The sequence below is a fragment of the Rhinatrema bivittatum genome, chromosome 8, assembly GCF_901001135.1.
Source record: "Rhinatrema bivittatum chromosome 8, aRhiBiv1.1, whole genome shotgun sequence".
In the NCBI taxonomy this organism is placed as follows: Eukaryota; Metazoa; Chordata; class Amphibia; order Gymnophiona; family Rhinatrematidae; genus Rhinatrema; species Rhinatrema bivittatum.
The window spans coordinates 101,664,970-101,687,815 of record NC_042622.1 but is presented as its reverse complement, the minus strand read 5'-3'; the positions used below and the strand labels follow the sequence as shown (position 1 = coordinate 101,687,815).

The 22,846-nt window shown below is 42.1% G+C and overlaps 1 protein-coding gene across 4 annotated transcripts in view; it reads left to right on the top strand.

Moving 5' to 3' along the window:
* The window catches only part of TTLL11 (tubulin tyrosine ligase like 11), a 505,614-nt gene that overhangs the window by 235,958 nt on the left and 246,810 nt on the right, over positions 1-22,846 (top strand). For 2 of the 4 annotated variants that reach the window (XM_029612609.1, XM_029612610.1), the window contains exon 8: positions 12,467-12,491. The exons of the other annotated variants lie outside the window; for them this stretch is intronic. In XM_029612609.1, the coding sequence (XP_029468469.1) occupies positions 12,467-12,491 (25 nt within the window). The remainder of the gene's footprint in view (positions 1-12,466; positions 12,492-22,846) is intronic. 4 annotated transcript variants of the gene reach the window in all.

The following is a 22,846-nucleotide window of genomic DNA, read 5'->3' as shown; positions in this document are numbered from 1 at the left end:
GGAGTTCCCTGCCCATTACTGTTTTGTCCTGTCGACTATCCTTGGCCAGTGCCTTCGGCCAATCTGTCCTCTGCAATCTCTTCCAGGTTTAGACCCAACTCTTCCTATCTAAGGCCCCTGTTTGGAACCAGACCGTCCCCTTGCTGCCCAACAGCACCACAGTTGTTGCTGTGCCCATTGGCAACTTGTTCGGTAACTGTTGGTCTTAGTTGTGGCTGGGAGTGCCAAGGAGCTTGGTATTCACCCATCCCTGAGGACTACTATCCTGCTTGTCCTAGGAGAAAGCACAGTTGCTTACCTATAACAGGTGTTCTCTTAGGATAGCAGGATGTTAGTTCTCAGGAATCCCACCCGCCACCCCGTGGAATTGGGTCATCATGCATTTTATTTTATTTTTTCGCTTGTATTTTTGCTGTGTTACAAGACTGAAGGGGGACCTTGCATGGACACGCTGGGCATGCTCAGTGTGCCAGTCAAAGTTTCTAGAAACTTTGACAGAAGTTTTCCATGCCGGTCTCCATCTGATGATGTCACCCATCTGTGAGGACTAACATCCTGCTGTCCTAGAACACCTGTTACAGGTAAGCAACTGCGCTTTCTCCTATGTTTCTTGAGTTCTAGTACGGTCTTCATCTCCAATACCATAATGAGTGAAGCTTCTATTTTGTGTATTAAAAAAAAATAAAAAAAACTTCAGCAACCATCACAAACATTTCAGTGCTTGAAGGCAAGGTATCATAGAGCAAGTGCTTTGATTACTATTAGCACAGTCATTATATCGGCAGTATAATATAATCATATACCATGCCATAAGCAATGATAATTAAGTGCACCCAAAATATAATCCAAACTTGCTCAAAAATCCAACTTATGTAATATCAATGTGAATTACTTAATAAATATTCCCCAAAATCTTTGCACTTAGCTTTTGTAATGAGATGTTGAAAGATCACAAAACCAGCAGTTGTGAAGTATTCCATTCATCAAATGTCCCAACACTGCTGGTGTTTTGGCATAAATGCTAATGCCTTCTTCAGGGAAAAATTTCTAAAACAAAGAATAACATAAAAATTAATAATCATGTGAGGTTATTGAAAAGAACAAAAAGAGCACTTATCAAGTTCATATGGACTCCAGTGTCTCAACAATATCATAAAAACGGCAGCGTGCCTGGTAGGTGTTTTAAAGAAGTCGCCTGATTTCAAACTGACCAATCAAAAAAGACAAAGCTTAAAATTGGAGCTCAAAAATAGACATTCCAATTAGTATCTTTATTTAACCCAAAATGGGCAACAAAATTCAAAATGGAGATCCAGCACAGTTCACTATGTAACAAAATAGAATTGTGATCATCTGTTTGTTGCAAGAAGATAGTTCTAAAACAAAAATAAGAAACAGAGAATATCACCCAGATGTTACTTGCCCAGATATAGAATACAAAAGCTTCATTAATCAGAATTTAGCTGGATGATCCATTGTGCAACTTTTTACACATCAGTTTTAAGATTTAATATTTCTGTTTTAGAATAACCTTCTTGTAATATAATTGTTAGTCGGATTTTTTTATTTTATTTTTATTTTTCAATACAGTCCTCATCTCCACCACCTTCATAATTTTCCATTTCTGTTTCAAGCTGTATTCTGCTTTTCTCAGTAACTCATTGTAGCTTACAACAAAGTAAACATAAACAATAACTACATATTAATACAATGCAATCCATAAATTAAAAAAACATAAACAAAACAGCAACCACAATACCACTCTCCAATCTACCCCAAAACACACTTTCTCCTGATGGACTGGCCCACACTAAACTCGATCCCCCTCACACCTAATGAACTAGTTAATACTCCCACACAAACGTTTTGTCCTGTTTGTCACTATCCCTCATAGCATTTGAACTGAGAAATTTATAGACCTTAATTCATATTTAGAAATATTGATAGTGTCATAAACAGTTCTTTTGTACACTAAATTCATTGACACATTAAAGTATGCGGGGGACAATGTGTTTTCCTATTGCAAGATGAAAGTTAAAAGGGTTGCAGTGTATTTTTTAGGTAGCTGCTCTTCCCTAATATACCCAGACCATATCTTTTGCATGCAGTTACTGTTTAACTTTGTGTTCTACTTATACATATACTAGTGTATGCTTCTCAACTTGACACGGGAAGTTGTTAAATATTATAATTACTTCAGACAGTTTTTTGTATTGAAGCATTGTACTAGCACTAAATCTGGAGAAAAATAAAAAAAAGACATTTCATGATGTCTGGTTTCCTTCTTGATACCACAATTTGCACCTAGTAACATAGTAAATGACAACAGATAAAGACCAAAATGGTCCATCCAGTCTGCCCAGCAAGGTGTTTAAGGTTGCAACTGCCATTCCATGCAGGTTACCCCAGGGTAGGGAGACCCCATCCAATTTCTGTGTAATAAGCACATCATTAAACATTAGCGACACATTTTTTCTGTAGAAAATGAGGCAAGAAATGGTATCAACTGATGTTAACAGGGAGGGCAGCTTTAAAAATGATTGAAGACTTCCATGAGGTTTCAGCTGGGTAAACTAAACTGATGTTTCCTTGTAGGAAATAAAAAGATTGGATTCTAGTGCTGGGTTTATCAAGGGTGAATGAATAGCATGAGCTGAGGGTCGCCATATGCTTTATTTTCTGTGGTGCAAATCTGAATGAAATTGCATGAATGGTTCTTAAGTTATTAGTGGATGTGTGGAATGGGTAGGTGGCAAGACAGACATATCCTATAAGGTCAGTTTCCATACAGGAAACGAGGCTAAAAAGATTTTGGAGGATGAGAACAACATCCTAATCTAGGCCTACAAAATGCTAGTTGCTATTTATTTGTTCTTATATTCTGTGAATTTCAATCCAGTCATTTGATGCGGATCACAATGAACATACATGTCATCTTGAATTCAGGGGCACACAGTTGTCTCTTCCGGTTCTTTCTTTTCCTCACACCAAACAGTCCACTTGCCCTGGGGAGTAAGGGTTCTTTCCAGCAGGGAGAAGGATTTACCTTCTAGGGCTCCTAAGCTCACAAGAGTGGGGACGAACACACAGTCTGTCTTTCTGCTGTTTCTTTCCTAACAATACTCATGCTTGGGATATCCTTGCTTTAGGGCACCTTAAATAAGACACTGGACACGTTGTTCTAAAATAAATTTACTGCAACAACAATTCTTCATTTGATCTTCTCACAAAAAAAATTAAACAGTCCAAAGGTATTTCTTTTCTTTGTTCTGTCAGCTAAGTCAGTGTCCTGAAGGTGGCAAGCACTGGGCTCCTTGTGGGGCTTGGGATCTCCTATCTCTTTCTCTGGTGTTAGAGGTCCTAATGGCAAAAAAGGTCTCCCAAAACAACTGGAACAAAACCTTCTCCAAACTTGCAAACTGATAGTCTTCTCGGTTAGTTCACTGCTGTCCCTTCTTAGTGTGGGCAAAAGGAATCACAGCAACATATCCTGACTTTCCACAGGCAAAGGGAAGATATTCCTAGGCAGGATCAGGATCCAAAACAGAAAAGCTCTTCTCAAAAACACCTCTTCCACTCTTACAAAACCTTTCCTTCCATACCAGGGATAAGTCGCTTTCCCTGGATCACGCTATGTGGGGGCCAAAATTAAGGACCACTACAACCATAGAAGCCAACAAATCATTGGGAGTGCTGAACTCAAAATTAATTACAGCGCTCCCAGCAAAAAAGAAAGGTAATGTGGGCATGGGAAAGGTTCATAAGGTAAAAGCAAAACTCGGAAGCACTCACAGTCCCATCAGTTATTCTTCTCCCAAGTCCCAGCTCATCTAAATCAGTCTCCTCCCCACCCCTCCTCTCATTCCCAAACTCTCCTCTCCAACACTTGCCTGTCCCCACCACTCTCTCTCAAGCCTCTCCCTTTTTTATCTCACATTCTTCCAATCTCTTCTTCCTCCTCTATCTTATTTCCCTCCCTCCTCTCCTTACTTCCTCTGCACTTTTTAGTCTCCTCCTGCATGGGCATACTTTGACTTATATTTGGGGTCAGAGGGTTTAACCCTTCCTTACTCCACTCTCTACTCCCTCTTAGCTTGCTTTGCTCCCATTTTCCCTTGATCCATCCTTCTGTTCCTTCTTAGTTCCCATCCCTCATCGCCCAGCAGGTTTCTCCTCACCCCTCCGTAGCTGAATCTCTTCCTGTACAGGCTTAGTTCACTCATTCCTTCACTGCTCCCCACCTGTCCCCCTCCTCAGCATGTTTGCTTTTCCTTCATTGACAGGCTCAGCTCCAGGAACGGCTCAAGGCAAGGATGAGATGGTGCCCCCCCCGCTCCCCCCAATAGGCTTCCTCTCTCTGGCACTCACACATGCCCTCTGCCCCCCACCCAAGCACCCTCACACATGCTCTCTCATGCCCCCCAGGCTCACAGTCTCTCTTTCTCTCTCTCTCTCACACACACACACACACATGTGCACATACACACAAGCTGCCTCTCTCTCATGTGGGGCCTCTTTTGCCTTCTCTTTCTTCAGCTGCCACCAGCCTGAGCTCTGGCGGCGGCCCCTCAGCCGTTCTTCAGCCTCCACTGGCCTGAGCTGAGGTAGCCGCAGCATGGGCAGGCAGGGTGAGGCAGAAGCCACAACTGCGTTCTGAGAGGGGCATTTTTTGCTGCTTCAAAATTCTGCCACCTGAAGCGACCGCCTTACCCTGCCTCATTATAGACTTGGATTACTTTCTTGCTCTGCCCTCCCTGGACCCAGGTACAACTTACTTACTTACTTACTTACTTACTTACTTACTTTATTTATTTATTTATTTATTTATTTATTTATTTATTAACTGCTCCTGCCTCCCCATCTCTTGCAGCACTTCTCCTGGCACTCACATATTCCAGGCCAGAGTCAGTCCCATGCCTGCAGAATCCACATAAGACACTCCAGCACCTGCATATCCTCAGCCCTGGCACTCAGTAGTCAACATCTCCCCAATTCTAGGACCATAGCTGCATGTGGTGCTTCCCCCTCTTTGCTGTACCCTCTGGGATATAACAGGGGAATTATTTTTTTATTTTTGCCAGTCCTTGATTGCAGCCCCCCCTCAATATTGGAGCTGCCAAGGAGGAACAATTTTTGAGAGATTTTCAATGCATGGCATTGCCTGCCATCATAGCCTCATTCCCCTTCTCCATCTTATTTATTTATTTTATTTATTTATTTATTTAGCATTTTTATATACCGAAGTTCATGTAACAGGTTACAAATCACCTCAGTTTACATTATAACAAAACCATTGCATAATAGTGCATTACATAGAACAGGGGTGAAACCAACTTGGGTCAAGGGTTTAACATAAAGGCAAGTGGGGGAAAACTTTAACCGGCGTGCCGGGAGCTAACATAGGAGTATAGCCAGTTGTCAAAGAGGAGATACTGGTAGGAGAAATTGAGGAAGAGCATTATTAACTCGTCTGTGAAGTGCGCGGCTTGTTAGAGAAGAAGGTCTACTAACGAAACCTTAGGAAGTTCCTTGGGTCCTCAGAGTTAGGCAAAGGCTTGGCCGAACAACCAAGTCTTTAGTCTTTTTTTAAAGGTGGTTGGGCATTTTTCAAGCCGAAGATCCGGCGGGAGTGAGTTCCATTGCGTTGGTCCAGCCGTGGAAAGGGCTCTCTTCGTTAATGAGGTTTTAATGGGGTGGGCCTATAGGGAGTCTCTGTAAGCTGCTCTCACTGGCCTGGAGGATAAGTGAAATTGCAGTGGGATCTTGAGATCCAGTGGGGTAATGTTGTGAATGGATTTATGAATGATTGTTAGAACTTTGTATAAGATTCTGAATTTGATTGGAGCCAGTGTAGGTTCCGCAGGATGGGTGTAATGTGGTCTTTTTTGTTGGTCTTAGAATCCTTGCTGAAGCGTTTTGCAACATCTGTAAAGGTTTGATGGTATTAGCGGGGAGGCCGAGCAGGAGTGAGTTACAGTAATCTATTTTTGAAAAAATTATTGCTTGGAGAACTGTCCGGAAGTCTTGGAAGTGGAGGAGAGGCCTCAGACGTTTTAAGACTTGAAGTTTAAAAAAGCAGTCCTTTGTAGTGCTGTTGATGAAACTTTTACAGTTCAGTTGATTGTCCATGGTGACTCCTAGGTTTCTGACTTGGGGAGAGAAGACTGGGTGAGTAGCAGGATGTGTGTTGAAGATTGAGTGGTTTCCGTCTTGGGTAATGAGGAGAATCTTCGTCTTGTTGTTGTTCAGAATCAGGTTGAGGTTTGTGAGGAGGTTGTTTATGGATTTGGAGGCAGGTGTGCCATAACTCCAGGGATTTAGATAGTGATTCAGTAATCGGTATGGTAATTTGGACATCGTCAGCGTATACATAGTGGACTAGATTCAGTTTGGAAAGGAGGTGGCAAAGCGGGAGCAGGTAGATGTTGAAGAGGGTTGGGGATAAAGAGGAACCTTGAGGGACTCCCCCGGTGGAGCAGATAGGGTGTGACTCTTTGTTGTTGATTTTGACCTTGTAAAACCTGTTTTGAAGGAAAGACCTGAACCAGCCGATGTCCGATAGGTGATCTATGAGAATGGCGTGATTCACCGTATCAAATGCAGCTGATAGGTCCAGGAGAATGAGCAGACATGGTTGTTTTTTGTCAAGATTCAGGAGAATGGTGTCTGTTAGAGAGAGTAAGAGGGTTTCTGTGTTTCGGGCTTTATGGAATCCGAACTGAGATGAGGCGAGAATTTTATTGTTATCCAAGTATTCCGAGAGTTGTTTATTTACTATTCTTTCCAGAATTTTTGCTATGAACGGCAAGTTTGCTATGGGGCGGAAATTGGCAGGGTTGTCTGGAGACAGATTAGGTTTCTTTAGTAGCGGCTTTAGGATAGCAAGTTTGAGGGGGTCAGGGACTATACCTTGAGATAAAGAGTAGTTGATAATCTCTGCAATAGGTTTGGCTATGGTTTTGGGGATGGTGATGAGTAGGTTGGTTGGGATAGAGTCCAAAGAGTGAGAGGCCGGTTTGAGTTTCTTTAACACGTTTTCGACTTCTAAAGAGGAAGTCGGCTCAAAGGTTTCCAAGATTGAGGGCAGAAGTAGAGATGTGAGGCCGGAAGGTGGGACACGAATGTCTTTATTATCTGACAGTGGAGCGATGAGATTTGAGATTTTGTTCTTGAAGTAAATGGCTAGTTCTTCAGCTTTGGTAGCAGCTTGTTCATCTGGGATAGGCATGGGGGATGGTTTGGTGAGGGATGTGACAAGAGAGAATAGGGCTTTCGGATCAAAGATGAAGTGGTGGATTTTCTGCGAATAGAAGTCTCTCTTTGTGCGGAGGATGGAGGTCCTGTAATGGTGCATAAGGGATTTGTATTCCATCAGATTGAATGATGAAGGATTTTTACGCCATAAATGTTCTTTGTTTCTGAGATCCCGCTTGATGGTTTTTAGTTCCGGAGTATACCATGGATTTCTGTTGTCTTTATTTGCAAGATGGACTTTGATAGTTAAAAGGCAAGTTAGGTCTGCCACTTTTTTAGTGATTTTAGACCAGGATGAGGAGGCCGAGACCGCGTCTGAGAGGTCCATCTGGTCTAACTCTTCAGCTAGGTGAGAGATGAGGATGTCCTGGTTGCACAATTTCCTGAATTATATCATGGTTTTTTGCGTTGATGAGGGGATAGGATGACTGTTCTTCAATGTCATGGAGATCATCTTATGGTCCGACCATGGGAGAGGAGAATAAATTACAGTAAAATGCAATTTACCCCGGTGACTTCAGGGCTGGGAGAAATGGCCGGGTTCACACCCTGGACCCATCCCAACCAGCATAGAAATCTTCAACAAACTTAAAATAATTTTCTAACCTTTGCAGTAAATTTTCAAAGGAGTTGCGCCTGTATCATTTGTTGGTTTTCTTCCCTGGGTATATCTTTTTTTTATTGCCAGTTTCTCTCCACAGCTCATTATCCTTTCTTACCTCCTTGTCTCATCCCTTCCTGCTACTTCCATCTCTCTCCTCACCCCTTCATGCCTCTTTCCCTCCATCATGATTCCCTTTCTTCTCTCACAACTCTTTTGATTTATCTCCCCTGTCAGACCCCTCTTCTCTGTCCCACACAGCTATACCTCTCTTACCCTCTTAAGTTCCCTTCACCTAACCTCTTATCCCAGCTCTTCTAATGAAAGCCCGTCTTCTTTCCTAGCTTGTATACCCTATTCCCTTCTCTCAGCTCATGTTCCCTCTCTCAATCCTTTTTTATCTCCCTCAGCTCCTTTTCCTACCCCTCTTAGGCTGTGATATCTACTCTTCTGCCTCACTGTCATCGCCTGTTCTGCTGGAGATGGAGAATAAGTATGGTAGCTAGGGAGGGGTGAACCTTGGAGAGGCCGGGTGGTCTTGAGCTGTTTTTCTTCCTGAAGGCAGCCGCTGTTCCCGACAGGTTGGACTCTTGAGTGCATAGGGCCACCAGGATTTCCAGGCAGAACCAGGAACCAGGTGTAACACTTGGCCGGCTGCAGGCCATCCCGTAACCAGCCTCCCTAACCCAGAATGCTACAAGGGTTTTTTCATGGTGAGGACGCCACCATCTCGCTCCCCACCGGCCATGCCATGCACACCTGCTCCAGCATTCCAGGCCCCACGGCGGAAAGGAGACTCGCGGTGCTCCCCGATGATGTCAGCACGGCTGGGTATTTAAACCCCAGCAATGTTCCAAGCCAATGTCTCAGCAATAGGTGGTCCTCTTGTGCTTCTGCCTGTGGTTCATGTTGCTTAGTTTCCGACCCTGCCTACCTGCCTGTCTTGTTCTAGCCTGACTTGCCTCTATTCCAGTCCCAATCCTGTTGCCTCTGCCTCAGCCCTACCTTATCTCTGCTCCAGTCTGTCCCCTTGCCTCCTAGTCCTCCTCTGGCATTGCTGTCTTCCTCCCTGCTTGCATCCTCAGACTGCCTCTTGGATCTGACTTCTTGTTTGCATACTGACACCATATGATGTCTCCTTGCCTGGACCTCCTGCCCGGACACCAATGCTGCATGATCTTCACCTGCCCTGACTTCCTGCTTCGATACTGACTCTGTCTGATCTCTGCCTGCCCTGGCTGTAGCCTGGTTACTCGCTCAATCTGTCTGTGCTCCTTAGAAATTTTGCCGAAGTCCTGCCAGTCTCAGAACCCAAGGGTTCAACCTGCATGGAAGAGGCTGGAACAGTTGGAGTCTAGCTTCAGTCTCAATGCGCGCAAGTTTGCCTCCTGGCGGTGGGGGCCCAGCTGCTTTGTCAGTCAGGCAGTGCCAATCCCACCACAGCTGAAGGGCTTTCACCCTGACACCAGGGGGACTGAAGGCCAAGACTGGAGCAGGAAGCAGGAGTGTAGTTGAGGGTCAAGACTGGTGCAGAAGCCAGAAATGCAGAAACATGGCCAGACAACAGTATAACATGGAGCACACTCTGTATGAACCATTAGACCAGCAAAGGTGTGTCGAGCTAGAGCTCTTTATATACTGCTCTCTATCTGGGACAAACATAATGCTGGTCCAGTAGGGAGCCTCCAGAATCGGGTCTCCCTGGCTTTACTTTGTATAGTATTTTCTGCAGGATTCTTGCTGATTCAAAATCTCTGTGGCTCTACTGCAAAATTCCCTGGCCTTGAAATTCAGGGCCACTGTTTTGATCCCCGCTGCCCCTGACACTCTTCCTCAGCTTCTCTATCAGCCCTTCTTCCCCTCACAGCCCCTCTCCTAGTCTGTATTCCTTCCCCATCTACCAACAATTCTGTCAGCCCCCTCTCTCCACCTCTCCCATCATAGCTCCTCTGGCTCTCTTTCCCTTTCCCAGACCCTCTATCAGCAACCCTCTCTATCTCCACTGCACCTCAGGAAGCTAGTTTATCCTAAACTTTTGCTTCTCTCCAGCCCCCTGCAGTTTGTTGGTCAGACGTTCCACAGCCAGCCAATAGGCTGCAGGAGGAGGCAGAAGCAAAAGCAGAGAGACAAGCACTTCCTTCCTACTTCCCCTGCAACATGGAGCTGTCAGCTCCATATTCACAGGAGTGCAGGAGACAATACTGTAGATGCTCAAGCACCACTGAGCTGGTGCCTATATCTGCAGTAGCTCTCCTTATTCTCCAAAACTCCAATAAAATTTCCACATTGTTTATCATGCATTTCTGCTTTTAAGGAGCTAACTGACCAATCTAAGGAAGCTTTTCTGGAGGTACACCTAAGGGATAGTCAACAAATTACTATCTCTTACCTAATTCTAGCCTAGGGTTTAACCTAGGGCAATTTAGTGAGGGACAAAGAAAGTCTCTTACATACATAATCTGTGTTGACTGATTTTATACTACTTAAAACAAAACAAGAAATAAAATTATAGACACCTGCACTGAGAAGCTCTAGTTCTGCTCCTTTCAGGTGTGGTACTTTGCACAGCTTTGTACAGCTTAGTTTACTCTCCATGGGTTTTATCCCTTTCAAGGTGGTGGAAGTGATTTGATCTTAGGAAATGTGCTCAATTACATGGACAGCTTAATGAAGCCCAGCAATACTGCCACAAATCGGCTTTGCTTGTATAAACAGCACTTTAATTAAAATAATCACTGATGCAGGATATAGCACACACTTCCAACTGAAAATAGGTTTCAAAAGCTTTTTTTTTTTTTTTAAACTGTTACTTTTTTGCTCTTTTGTGCGTATTTTAAGCTTAGCTGTATTTGGAACAATAGTTACCAATTTAAATTAAAATGTTTAACTAATAATGATTGTTTAATTGCTGGCAATTTGTTCCTTTTAGGAAAAACATTAGATTAAGAAAGGATGTGCAGCCTTGGATTTAAATTTGTGTAGTAAATTTTGCATATTCTCTGTCGGACGTTAGATGCACATCATTGGACCGGTGCTTAATTGGATACCGTGTATATCATTTTAAAGTTTATGCGTTCTAAATGTCTTTTGAAGATCATTCCGATTATTATACTTCCTTCCAGCACTAATGATTTGCTTCCCTGTTGTGTAGAAAGGAAATATTTGAATCCCAGTTTAATAACGCTAATTAGCCTGGAGAAAATAAAAGAATTGCTTTTCATAAAATAGTTATGGTGGAGCATATTTTAAAGAGTTATTGTTTTAATTTTGGGACTTACACTTTCTTCACCAATCCAGCTTTAGACCTCCTGGCATGTTTCTCGTTTGTCTACTTAATAGCAGTCTTGGACTATATAGTACATATTTGATATTAATGGGAACCTGCTTATCAGCAGTGCTTTTCTGGGAACTGAATGTATTTCTAATGAGTTTAAACATTTTGTAAAATTTGAAATACAGTTGACTCAGAATACAGTATGGGATAAACCTATGAGCTAATTCTCTTATTTGCCTTGTTTAAATAGATTGCAAGCTCTATGAAGCAGGGACGGCCTGTATATTTGTACAATGCTGTTTAAGTCTAGTAGTGCTATAGAAATTAGTAGTAGTCGAGGTACTAAAGTTATACAAATGTGGTATTTGCCCTATGAGAGTGCATTTCCTGTGGGAAAATGTGAAAGGCCATTGAGGGGCCAGTATATTGAACTGCTTTAATGCGCATTAAACATGTTAACATATATGAGCATTAATGCGCTTAAGCACATTAATCCAGCAACAGTAATTCATCATTTAACTAGTACCAAAAGCCTGTCTTTACACGCCTTAGTATACTGGGCATTAAATCAGCTGGTAATGCATGTGTTAAAATTGCCCATTAATGTGGCCAGCCCCTTGGCTTAGTGAAAATGCTATGTGCTACCATGCAGAGGTTCCCTGGTTCAATTCCTGGATTGGGCTTTCTATACCCTAGGTTGGCTAGGTATGCTGCTGAGAAGGTGTTCACTGCTCCTGAGGGGAAGGACTTATGGTCATCGTTAATAGTTACACCTGGTGACTGGATTTATAACCCAAAATACAGGGACAAGAAGGATCCCCGGTGCATAACTTCCAGCCTCAGGTCCATTACTACAATGACTAGACTTGGAATAGTGTGAGGGTGGATCTATTAAAATAGGAGAAAAATCCCCCATGCAGTTGCGAATAAAGTTTACAGAACCAGGATCTCTACACTGGTTTAAATCTGAGCTGGAAGAGAAAGGAACTATTAGACCAAAAAAAGTGATTGTTAATGCACATTATCAGACAATTTGAACACAGCTTAGTACATTGACCCCTAAGTTTGTTGAAAGAATCACTTCCAGAACTCACTCTAGATTGCTAGTTTAAAATGAATGAAATCATAATGGAGAACTGAGGTAGCTTTGTTTTTAAAATAAATAAATAAATCAGTAGACAAACATCTATGGTAATGCAGATAATCTAGAAATGCTCCATTCATCCCCTAATTATGTTCTATTAACAGTATTTTTTTTTCTGATGCTATTTGCTTTTTTATAGTTTTTATTAATGCATATTATTTTTTATTTATTTGATATATATTCTGCCTTTCAGACACTTCAAAGCGGATTACATTCAGGTACTGTAGGTATTTCATATGTACTTCAATGACAGGATTTCCTAATGCCATTTTCCTTTGTTTTGTTTCTTACAAAAATGGTGTTCAAGCCAGAAGGGCTAACCCTAAGTTATTTTTTTATGGCATTTATATATCGCCCTAAGCCTGCACACTTTATAACAAATTGCATACAGGTAATAACATAACAGTTGATAGTAAGTAAAGACCAATTGGTCTATCTAGTCTGCCCAGTTATATATCCTAGCTGCCACTTGTAAGATATTGCTTCTTATTTCATTTAGTACATATTTTGCTCACCTATACAGACAAGTTACAAAATAAAACATAAAACACTAAAGCAACAAGAAAAAATAACACACACACAACAAAGCAGTTATAATACAAACAAAATACATAAAAAAAAAACATATAAAAAGTCAAGTCAGCCAGACTTATCCAAGTCAGTTTTTGTCTTCCTCATTGGCTCTCTACCATCCTAAATAGATGAGCATACAAATTCCCATTCTTAAACCAACACCCAGCTCCCCTCTCCCCAGCACCAAGCTTTTCAATAATAAAAATATAACCTGACATTTAAAATTAAACAATGTTTAGAAAGGCTGAAATTTCAACTGTACATTAGCATTGTTATAGAAACGGTGCAGGTATATAAGGTGTGTTTGCTTTGTCACATCAGGGAATTGAACCCTGATCTTCCATATTAGTGTATGCACTACTATAATAAAGAACTGGAATGCAACAAATCCCTGACCCAATTTAAATTAGTGGCTACTTGAGGCTATGAGAGATAATGGCCTGCCTAAGATCACTGTAAGTGTCCATGTCAGAAGCAGGATTTGACTCCATCTCCTAGTTCCCAGTCCATTATTCTCACTATTATCCCTCCTGCTTTCATTTTTCAATTTTTTTTTATTGTTCTGCCTTCATGTGCCCTATCCATACTACCACTATACCTGTTTATTCAAAATGGTTTTTTTGTAGAGCCAGATTCAATCTGAATTGATCACTATATATAGTTTTGATTGTGGACCACGTGGATTCTTCTGATTACAAGCAGTATGTTAAGTTCAAATAATAATAATAACCTGTCCCTGAGGAAGTCTTAGAACATTTGAGCTATGCATGGTTTTGATATTTTATAATAACCCAAATGTAATACAATTCCACTCATCTTTTGATTAAAACCTTTCAATAATGCCTTCTAATGAATAAATGAAAATAGGTATTTGTTGCTATTTGCACTTAATCTATCATAAGGACTTTCATATCAGGGGCTAAACCATTGCAAGATCATAGAGAAACAACAATGTTGCTGTGCCCATTATACTAATAAGTATCAAGGGACTAATGATTGCATAATAGATTAGAAGGCATTATCAAACAGTGTTAAAGAAAAGACGAGTGGAATTGTATCATATTTGGGTTCTTATAATATATCAAAACTATGCATAGCTCAAATGTTCCAATGTTATTATTATTTGAACTTTACTTTTGGGTAGGCGATAATTTCTGAAAGCAAAATGTGCGGCTTGGCTGCACATTTTGCTTTCTGAATCGCGCGGGAATACCTAATAGGGCCATCAACATGCATTTGCATGTTGCGGGCGCTATTAGGTTTGGGAGGGTGGTTGGACGCGCATTTTGGACGCGCTATTACCCCTTACTGGATAAGGGGTAAAGCTAGCGCGTCCAAAACGCACGTCCAATCGCGGGTTAACAGTGCGCTCCGCCGGAGCACACTGTACTGTATCAGCCTGATTGTGATCAATTCAGGTTGAATCTGGCTCCCAAAAACATTTTGACTAAACAGGTATAGTGGTAGAATGGATAGGGTACATGAAGGCAGAACAATAAAATAAACCAAAAATGAAAAGTAGGTAGCATTATACTGAGAATAATGGACTAGGAACCAGGAGACTTGCATTCAAATCCTGCTTCTGTCATGGACACTTACAGTGATCTTAGGCAGGCCATTATCTCTCATAGGCTCATGTAGACACTAATTTAAATTGGGTCAGGGACTCGTTGCATTCCAGTTCTTTATTATAGTGGTGCATATTCTCACATAGAAGATCAGGGTTCAATTCCCTGATGTGACAAAGCAAACATGCCTTATATACCTGCACCCTTTCTATAACAATGCTAATGTACAGTTGAAATGTCTGTCTTTTTAAGAAGTGTTTAATCTTAAATGTCAGGTTATATTTTTATTATTGAAAAGCTTGGTGCTGGGGAGAGGGGAGCTGGGTGTTGGATTAAGAATGGGAATTTGTATGGGATAAATACTGTGGATCCATAAAGTCTAGAGGTTGTGAATGAAGAGAAAGAGGCATGGGTGTGGCTTGCGGGAATGACGGCTACTACCTGGAAATGAATATCCTTATTCAATAAACATACACACGGTTAATGCGACTCCAACATTGCTCTATGCTTCAACGGCAAGAGGAAATGTGGAAAAAAGGATTTGCATCCACATAAAAGCAGGGGAGTTGCTTGTTTGTTACGGCGGTTACTACCCCAGTCAAGCCTGATACTTCACTTAGAATACATATCCAGCGCAGCTCACTGTTTCAATGGCAGGGGGAATGAAGAAAAGAGGATTTATATTCAAACAACCAACAAGGACTGAATTGCATAGGCTGGGTAAACAAGCGAGGGAGTGGCTTGCTTTTTACGGCGGTTACTACCCCAAACCAATTAGCTGGATACTTCACTTAGATGCAGCTCCAGCACTGCTATCTACGATGGCGGGGGTGGAAGAGAAATAGAACCAAAAAAATTATTTAAAGGGACAAGAGTTACAGAAAAGTATGAAAAAAAAAGTGTAAAACCTTGCTGGGCAGACTGGATGGACCGTTTGGTCTTCTGCCATCATTTCTATGTTCTATCTGTTTAGCATGGTAGAGAGCCAATGAGGAAGACAAAGACTGAATTGGATAAGTCTGGCTGACTTGACTTTTTAATGTTTTTTGTATGTATTTTATTTCTTTATAACTGCTTTGTTGTTGGTGTGTTGTTTTTGCATTGTTGCTCTATGAGCATTGCGATGGTTTAGCCCCTGATATCAAAGTCCCTATAATAGATTGAATGCATATAGCAACAAATACCTATTTTCATTTATTCATTAGAAGGAATTATCAAAAGTGTTAAACAAAAGACGAGTGGAATTTTATGACATTTGGGCTTTTATTTGCAGTTTTCTACTTTGGTCTATTGGCAGTTTTGATATTTTATAGCCATTTTTTTTTTAGATGTAGCTATGAGATATTTATTTATTTATTTATTTATTTATTTAAACGCTTTTATATACCGACAACCGTTTGCACATCGTGTCGGTTTACATATAACTTAAAACCAGGGTATATATAGGCATAACCTATACATAGAACAAAGAACAAGTAAAAACAGTAGTAAAACAAGAACTAAATAAATTTGGGGAAGGGAGTCAACAGGGAGCAACATTAGCAACATTTAGTTAGCTATTTTGTGGTTTTATGAGTTATGTATGATTTTTGTGTGTAAATCTATGGGATTATGATATAATGCAATTAATAAATTGAATGATGATCATAACTGCTGTAGCAATCCTTAGACATGGATTCAAACCATTTTAAGGCTCTTATATCAGCAAGGATAATCTTGTATAAGCTAAGAGGAAGCTAAAAGAAACTTCTAATCTTGTTGAGGAGCATCTAAAGGAAACTTTCTTTTTTTCAGAGTGAAAATAATTCCTTATCTTTTTTCATGGGCTAAAGGAGAAATCTAGCTCAGTATGTCAAAGACACTCTATCCATGTAGTTTTAGTCTAGAGCAGAAAATGGGTAGAAAATTGGGTGATTCACTTACAAAATCCATTGAAATAAAAATGGAATTTGTCTGTCATGTTAAAAACGCAGCACTGTTTTTATGACCTGTATAAGCATGCTATTTTAGGCAGAAAAAGATTTTCTTTGCATTCTGCATAGAACCAGCTTGCTAGGTTAAAAGAAAGCAATCTACATATTTAAAATAATTTTAAAAATAGCTGCGATATTATGCTAAATTATCAAGCAGAATCCATATATTTTTGTTGCCGAGCACATGCAGGTTCATTGATGCAGAGGCATTTTAATAGGAAAAATGTTCAGTATTATTTATGAGTGTTCCTCAGCATTTATCCTTCGTCAGAATTTAATGGAATACGTTTTGACATTCATGCCTGTTGCACACTGTGAGATGACATTCTTGTCATAGAGATTATAGAAATATTTTCCATAAATGACTACCATTATTTCTGCCTTATCGCCACATTATTATTGTAAATAAAAATGAGCTAAGTATGAATTTAGTTGGTATGGTAAAGAAATGTACAAGTTACCTGATGCATTAATATGATACCAGAAAACTGGCATGAAAATTTACAGATGGTGTTCTAGCAAGCAATGGAAGTAATGTTCCTGCGGCCAGTAATGAATGAGCCTAACTTTAAAAAAAAAAATGGCAATAAATAAGGAAGGCAATAAAGTCATTTCTGCAGTAAAACTGTTTTACCTTCAGAAATAGACTCTTTGAACATTGCCCACTCTCAGTGCACATAAAACTATGTGCATTGTTTAACAGCACATGGAATTTTACACACGTTGGTTAGGGGTGTTGCTGAGGGAGGGGTTAGGTCACTGGAGGAAATAATGCATTTAGTTATGCTGGGAAAAGTACTTGCACAAAAAGCAGATGCGGATTAATGCGGGTACGTTAAAAGTTTTTGTAGGTAGTCAAATGAAAACTACCCACATAGTTTTCCTTTGATTATGAGGGTAAAAAGTACCTGCCAGATTTGCACGAGCAGTTTTGATTATTGCTCCCTTAAGGACTAAATGGGCACAATGGACTACATGAAAAAGTGTCGGATGAAAAGAAGGGATCCCTGTGTCTCAAAAGTTCATGTATTATGACATCTTTTTTGTTGATCCAATTAATGGTATCTCAACCTGTAAAGATTCCAGTTTTCTCCAGCACTGATAGTTATTTACACTCCAAACATTGGTCTTGAAAGCCAGTCCAAAAATGTTGATAGTTAAATAGAAAAATTAAACCTTTATTTTCATTTGTTAGCATTTTGTATTTATCTTATGCTTTTAATCAAAGTGCGTAGGCATAGCAAAAATGCCAGATCAAACGTAAATGAACACGAGAGGGATTCTATCTGGATTTCTTAAAGTAAATTACCATGGTTACTATACTGTTTAATTAGTATTTATTCTCTTGCTGCCTAATTGATATAGTCATCGTATATAGCCCATTAAGTTGATCTTTGACTACCATTCCTACCCTCTGAATCTGCAGCAGCGCAGTTTTGTCTAACACACAAGTTTTCATCTGAAGAAGCCTTTCTTATTTTTGAAGGTACACATCAACCATAATGTAGTCTGCATAGGCTTGGTCAGGAAAACAGATTGTAGATTCTTGAGATGTTCTTATCATCTTCCGTCTGCATCATTGTATCTTTATAGCAAATCCTAGTTCTGAAATAGTCTTCTCAATTGCTGCTTGACAGACAACACGTTTATTTGCAACAATTTAGATTTGCACCATTAAATTCTGGTTTAACACAAACAAAACCTGCTGTTGCTGAAGGGATATGTGCTATACTTATGTAGCTGGAAACTGTAAACTCTGTATTCTCTTCTGTGAATCAAAGGTCAAGAAGTAACATAGGAATCTATGCTAGCTATACCGTGAGAACTCTTGGCAGTGCTTGAAAACATACTAAGATGCAAAGAGAAATCTGAGACTTGTAGGCTGCCTTAACAATTTTAATTGAGAAGCACTGATGCGAGCTGAAGTTTAAAAAAAAAAGTTTTTAAGTTTCAGTAGTGGGAAATAAATAGCCCCAAAATATAGCAAATTGTTGCAGTAATTGGAATGCTACCATGCCCCTAACTCTGGATTTCACATTAGATTTTTTATACAGTCAGATAGTGAATGTCACAGCCCGTTCTGCTGGGGACAAAGACAAGGAATGGTTTCTGGGCAGGAGTGAACATTGGAGAAGCTGGGCAGTCCAGGCAGAAGCAGGAATCAGGAAGGAGACTAGGACTGGAGCAGAAAAAAAGAGACTATTATATTTGTTTGTTAAGAATTTTAGTCGCCAGTACTAGAGCCTAAGGCAGTGTATAATATAAACTATTCATAAAATATCCACATTAAACAGAATAAAACACACAATCACAAAATAATAAAAAAAAAATACAGGCTTAAATAAAATTTGAAGCTTCAGGATACCTAACAGTTAGCTAGCTGGAATAAAAAGGTCTTTAGCATTGCTTTAAACATCTTAATACAAGTTCATCAAAAGCCTTTGGGCAAAGAGTTTCATAGCAGCTGAGCCACAACTGATAAAGTTTGCTCTCTGTACTCTTCCAAGTGCACCTGCTGCATTGATGGGACATTTAAAAAGGCCCCGCTGAACAGAGCAGAGGGTATGGGCAGGATTATACATTTTCAACATAGTGTTTTTGCCCAGGGAAGAGAGTCAGCTTTCAGTAGCTTAAAAACTGACCACACAATCTTGTATTTCACATGCCATTTTACAGGCAACCACTGCAAGTCAAATAATACTGGCATAATGTTCTTCCTCAGTTTCTTTCCTGAAATTACTCATGCTGAAGCATTTTGCAGCATCTGCAATACCTTTAAAGCATAGGCAAGCAACCTGATATATAGTGAGTTATAATAGTTGAGTAATGGTAAAATCATCACCTGCATGACTGTTCTAAAATCAGATCCATGTAAAAGTGACTTTAAGCCCCTTAAACTCAATTTAAAAAAACCCCAAGTCTTTACTACTGATTTAATCTGGCTTCACAAAGTCAGATTATAATAATAATGCCTAGACTCTTTACTTGAGAAACAATTGGAATATCTATGGAATCAACATGCAAACTTGCCAGCACAGCATTATTACTATGTTGTAAAACAATGATCTTAGTCTTTGACTAATCAATCAATAGTTTGTTTTAGCCATTGTCTGATTGCAGACCAACAAATCGATATTTCCTGGCGTGTAGCCAGATGGACTCAGAACGAATGGGATAGTATCCGCGTGCTAGCAGTTGGAGACGGATCTGACGTCAGCACGGGGGTATATATATCCCCACAGGAAGCGTAGCAACTCAGTAATTTCCGTCTCCAAAGCAGTTTGGAGTGCCTGCACGCTAGTCGAGCGTGCTTTCCAAGACTACTTTAATCTTTTTCTCTTTTCTTATAATTCTAGATTCTACTTCCTACTTTCTGTGAAAATATCGAGCCCCGCGCTCCTGCGGTGATACCCGGAAGTCACTCCCCCAGTTGAGCTGCCCGGGGTGAAGTCCTCGGTCCGGCCGAATCGCGGCAGGGACACAGCCCCCGGGCGAGGTTCGGGTGAGGCTTACGAGGCGCCTCGGTCCCAGCGTGGACGAGGCAGCGGGTGCATATCCTCAAACGCGGTGGTGAAGGTAGTTGCCCGCTCTCCCCGCAGCTGGAGACCGCCTGGGTTCCAGCCGAGAAGCGCCGAGATTCAGGTGAGGCGTACATCTCATTGTTCAGGTCTCCGAAGGAACAGAGGATCGGCGGCGTGGCACGCCAAGGAGGGCGCCATTTTGTGGGCCTCGTTCAGGTAGGGCACCGGTAATCTGCGCAGGTTTCTTCCTCCTTGTGCGTATCTTGCCTTATTGTTGTGAGCATATGCCACTGAGCGTGTATTGCTAAACCGCCTGTTGCTGAGAGCATATTGAATGCCATTAAGCGTGTATTGCTCACCGCATATTACTGTGAGCATATTGAAGGCCGTTAAGCATGTATTGCTAACCGCATATTCCTGAGTGCCTGTTGACTGTCATTAGGCGTGTATTATTAACCGCATATTACTGTGGGCATATTGAAGGCCATTAAGCGTGTATTGCTAATCGCATATTACTGTGAGCATATTGAAGGCCGTTAAGCGTGTATTGCTAATCGCATATTCCTGAGAGCCTGTTGAATGCCATTAAGCGTGTATTATTAACCGCATATTACTGTGAGCATATTGAAGGCCATTGAGCGTGTATTGCTGCCCGCATATTACTATGAGTATATTGAAGGCCATTCAGCGTGTATTGCTAACCGCATATTACTGAGAGCCCATTGAATGCCATTGAGCGTGTATTGCTAACCGCATATTACTAAGAGCCTATTGAATGCCATTAAGCGTGTATTGCTAACCGCATATTACTGAGAGCCTATTGAATGCTATTAAGCGTGTATTGCTAACCGCATATTACTGTGAGCCTATTGACTGCCATTGAGCGTGTATCGCTCACCGCTTATAGCTGAGGGCCTATTGTACGCTATAGGGCGTGTATTGCTAACTGCATATTGCTGAGTGCATATTGCATATACTTGAGCTGTGTTCATGACCGCCTATTGCTGAGGACATATCGTGCATATTACTGCCGCATATTATAAGTATTGTGCGCCTGTTCTATTAAGCGCATATTGCTGCCGCATGTTATATGTATTGTGCGCCTGTTCTATTAAGCGCATATTGCTGCCGTATGTTATTGGTATTGTGCGCCTGTTCTATTAAGCGCCTATTGCTGCCGCATATTTTTATTATTGTGCGCCTGTTGTATTAAGCGCCTATTGCTGCCACATATTCTTATTATTGTGCGCCTGTTGTATTAAGCGCCTATTGCTGCCGCATATTCTTATTATTGTGCGCCTTGATTAGCGCTGTGGTCCAGCGCACTACCATTCCAGTTGAAGGGGGGACGGCCCTCAAGGAGCCTCATGACCGGCGACTGGACGCCATTCTGAAGCAGACCTTTGAGGTGGCAGCTGTATCTTGGCGGATCGCGACCGGCTGCACAGTGGTGACGCGGGCCTGCTTGTCACAGGTTAGGAACAACGCTCCAGCAGCTGACATGAAGTCAGCTCTCTTGGATGCTGCATCAGACCTCGTCCGGACAACAGCTCCGGGGATTTCATCCTCCATGGCCACCAGGAGGCAGCTCTGGATCCGGAAATGGTCAGCTGATGCGCCTTCAAAGACACACCTCACCAGATGGCCCTTGTGGGCTCTTTCCTATTTGGCAGCGACCCTGATAAACTGGCCAGTACATGGGGTGCCCCTACAGTGCCTAGACTGACGGGTGATCGGTGCAGAAGGAGTCAGCGCGCTTTTCCTAGGCCCTTCCGGGGCAGGGGTTCACAGCGCTTTGTTCCCTATGAGAATCCGCCGATTCCTCTGGAGGACGGAGCCATAGGGGGCAGGTTAACCCTCCTCCGCCCCAGATGGGCCGAGATTGTGTCGGACCAGTGGGTTCTCGCCATTATCCGGGAGGAATATTATCTGGACTTTCATCATCTCCCTCCGGACAAGTTTGGGGAATCATCATGTCCCATACACAAGAAGGCAGCATTGGAAGCTACCTTGGCGAGGCTCCTGTCCTTGAAAGCCATCATCCCAGTACCCGCCTGGGAAGTGAATTCTGGACACTATTCCATTTTACCCAAGAAAGGGGGCACCTTTCGGCCTGTGATGGTCCTCAAATCAGTCAAACGCTACTTACGGGTGCCGAGGTTTCGCATGGAGACTCTGCGCTCCGTCAAGGCGGCAGTACAGCCAGGAGAATTCCTCACGGCGTGGGACCTGTCAAAGGCGTACCTGCATATCACGATCCATCCGGATCACTTCCATCCCTACCTAGATGACTGGCGGATCAGGGTGAACTCTCGGGAGGAGAGCCTTCGGACAACCGACGGAGTGGTCGCCCTTCTGGAAAGCTTGGGCTGGGGAATCCACCTCAGCAAGAGCGGCCTACAGCCTTCCCAGTCTCTGGAACACCTGGGAGTGCAATACGACACGCAGGCAGACACAGTCAGGCTCACTGCCAAGAGAAGGTTGAAACTTCAGGCGCGTATCCAGTACTTGATAGAAGCCAGTTGGCCCATCGCGTGGGATTATCTGCAGGTTCTTTGGCCGCATGGCATCCACCCTGGAAGTGGTACCTTGGGCAAGGGCCCATATGAGGCCTCTACTCTCTCGCGGGAGCCCTCGTCTATGGAACTGTTCTACGCACCTACCTCTGCCTGCCAGAGTCCGGACACGGTTACGGTGGTGGCTGCAGTCCGACCACGTGAGCAAGGGGTCGAGGATGTCCTCTCCCGCGTGGACGCTGCCCACCACAGACGCCAGCCTGAGCGGCTGGGGAGCACACTGCGAAGGACTCACCGCACAAGGGCGGTGGCGCGGAGAAGAGTCAGCGTGGAACATCAACCGTCTAGAGGCTCGGACAGGCCGATTGGCTTGCCTTCGATTTGCGCACAGACTGAAGAACAGAGCAGTCAGAATGATATCC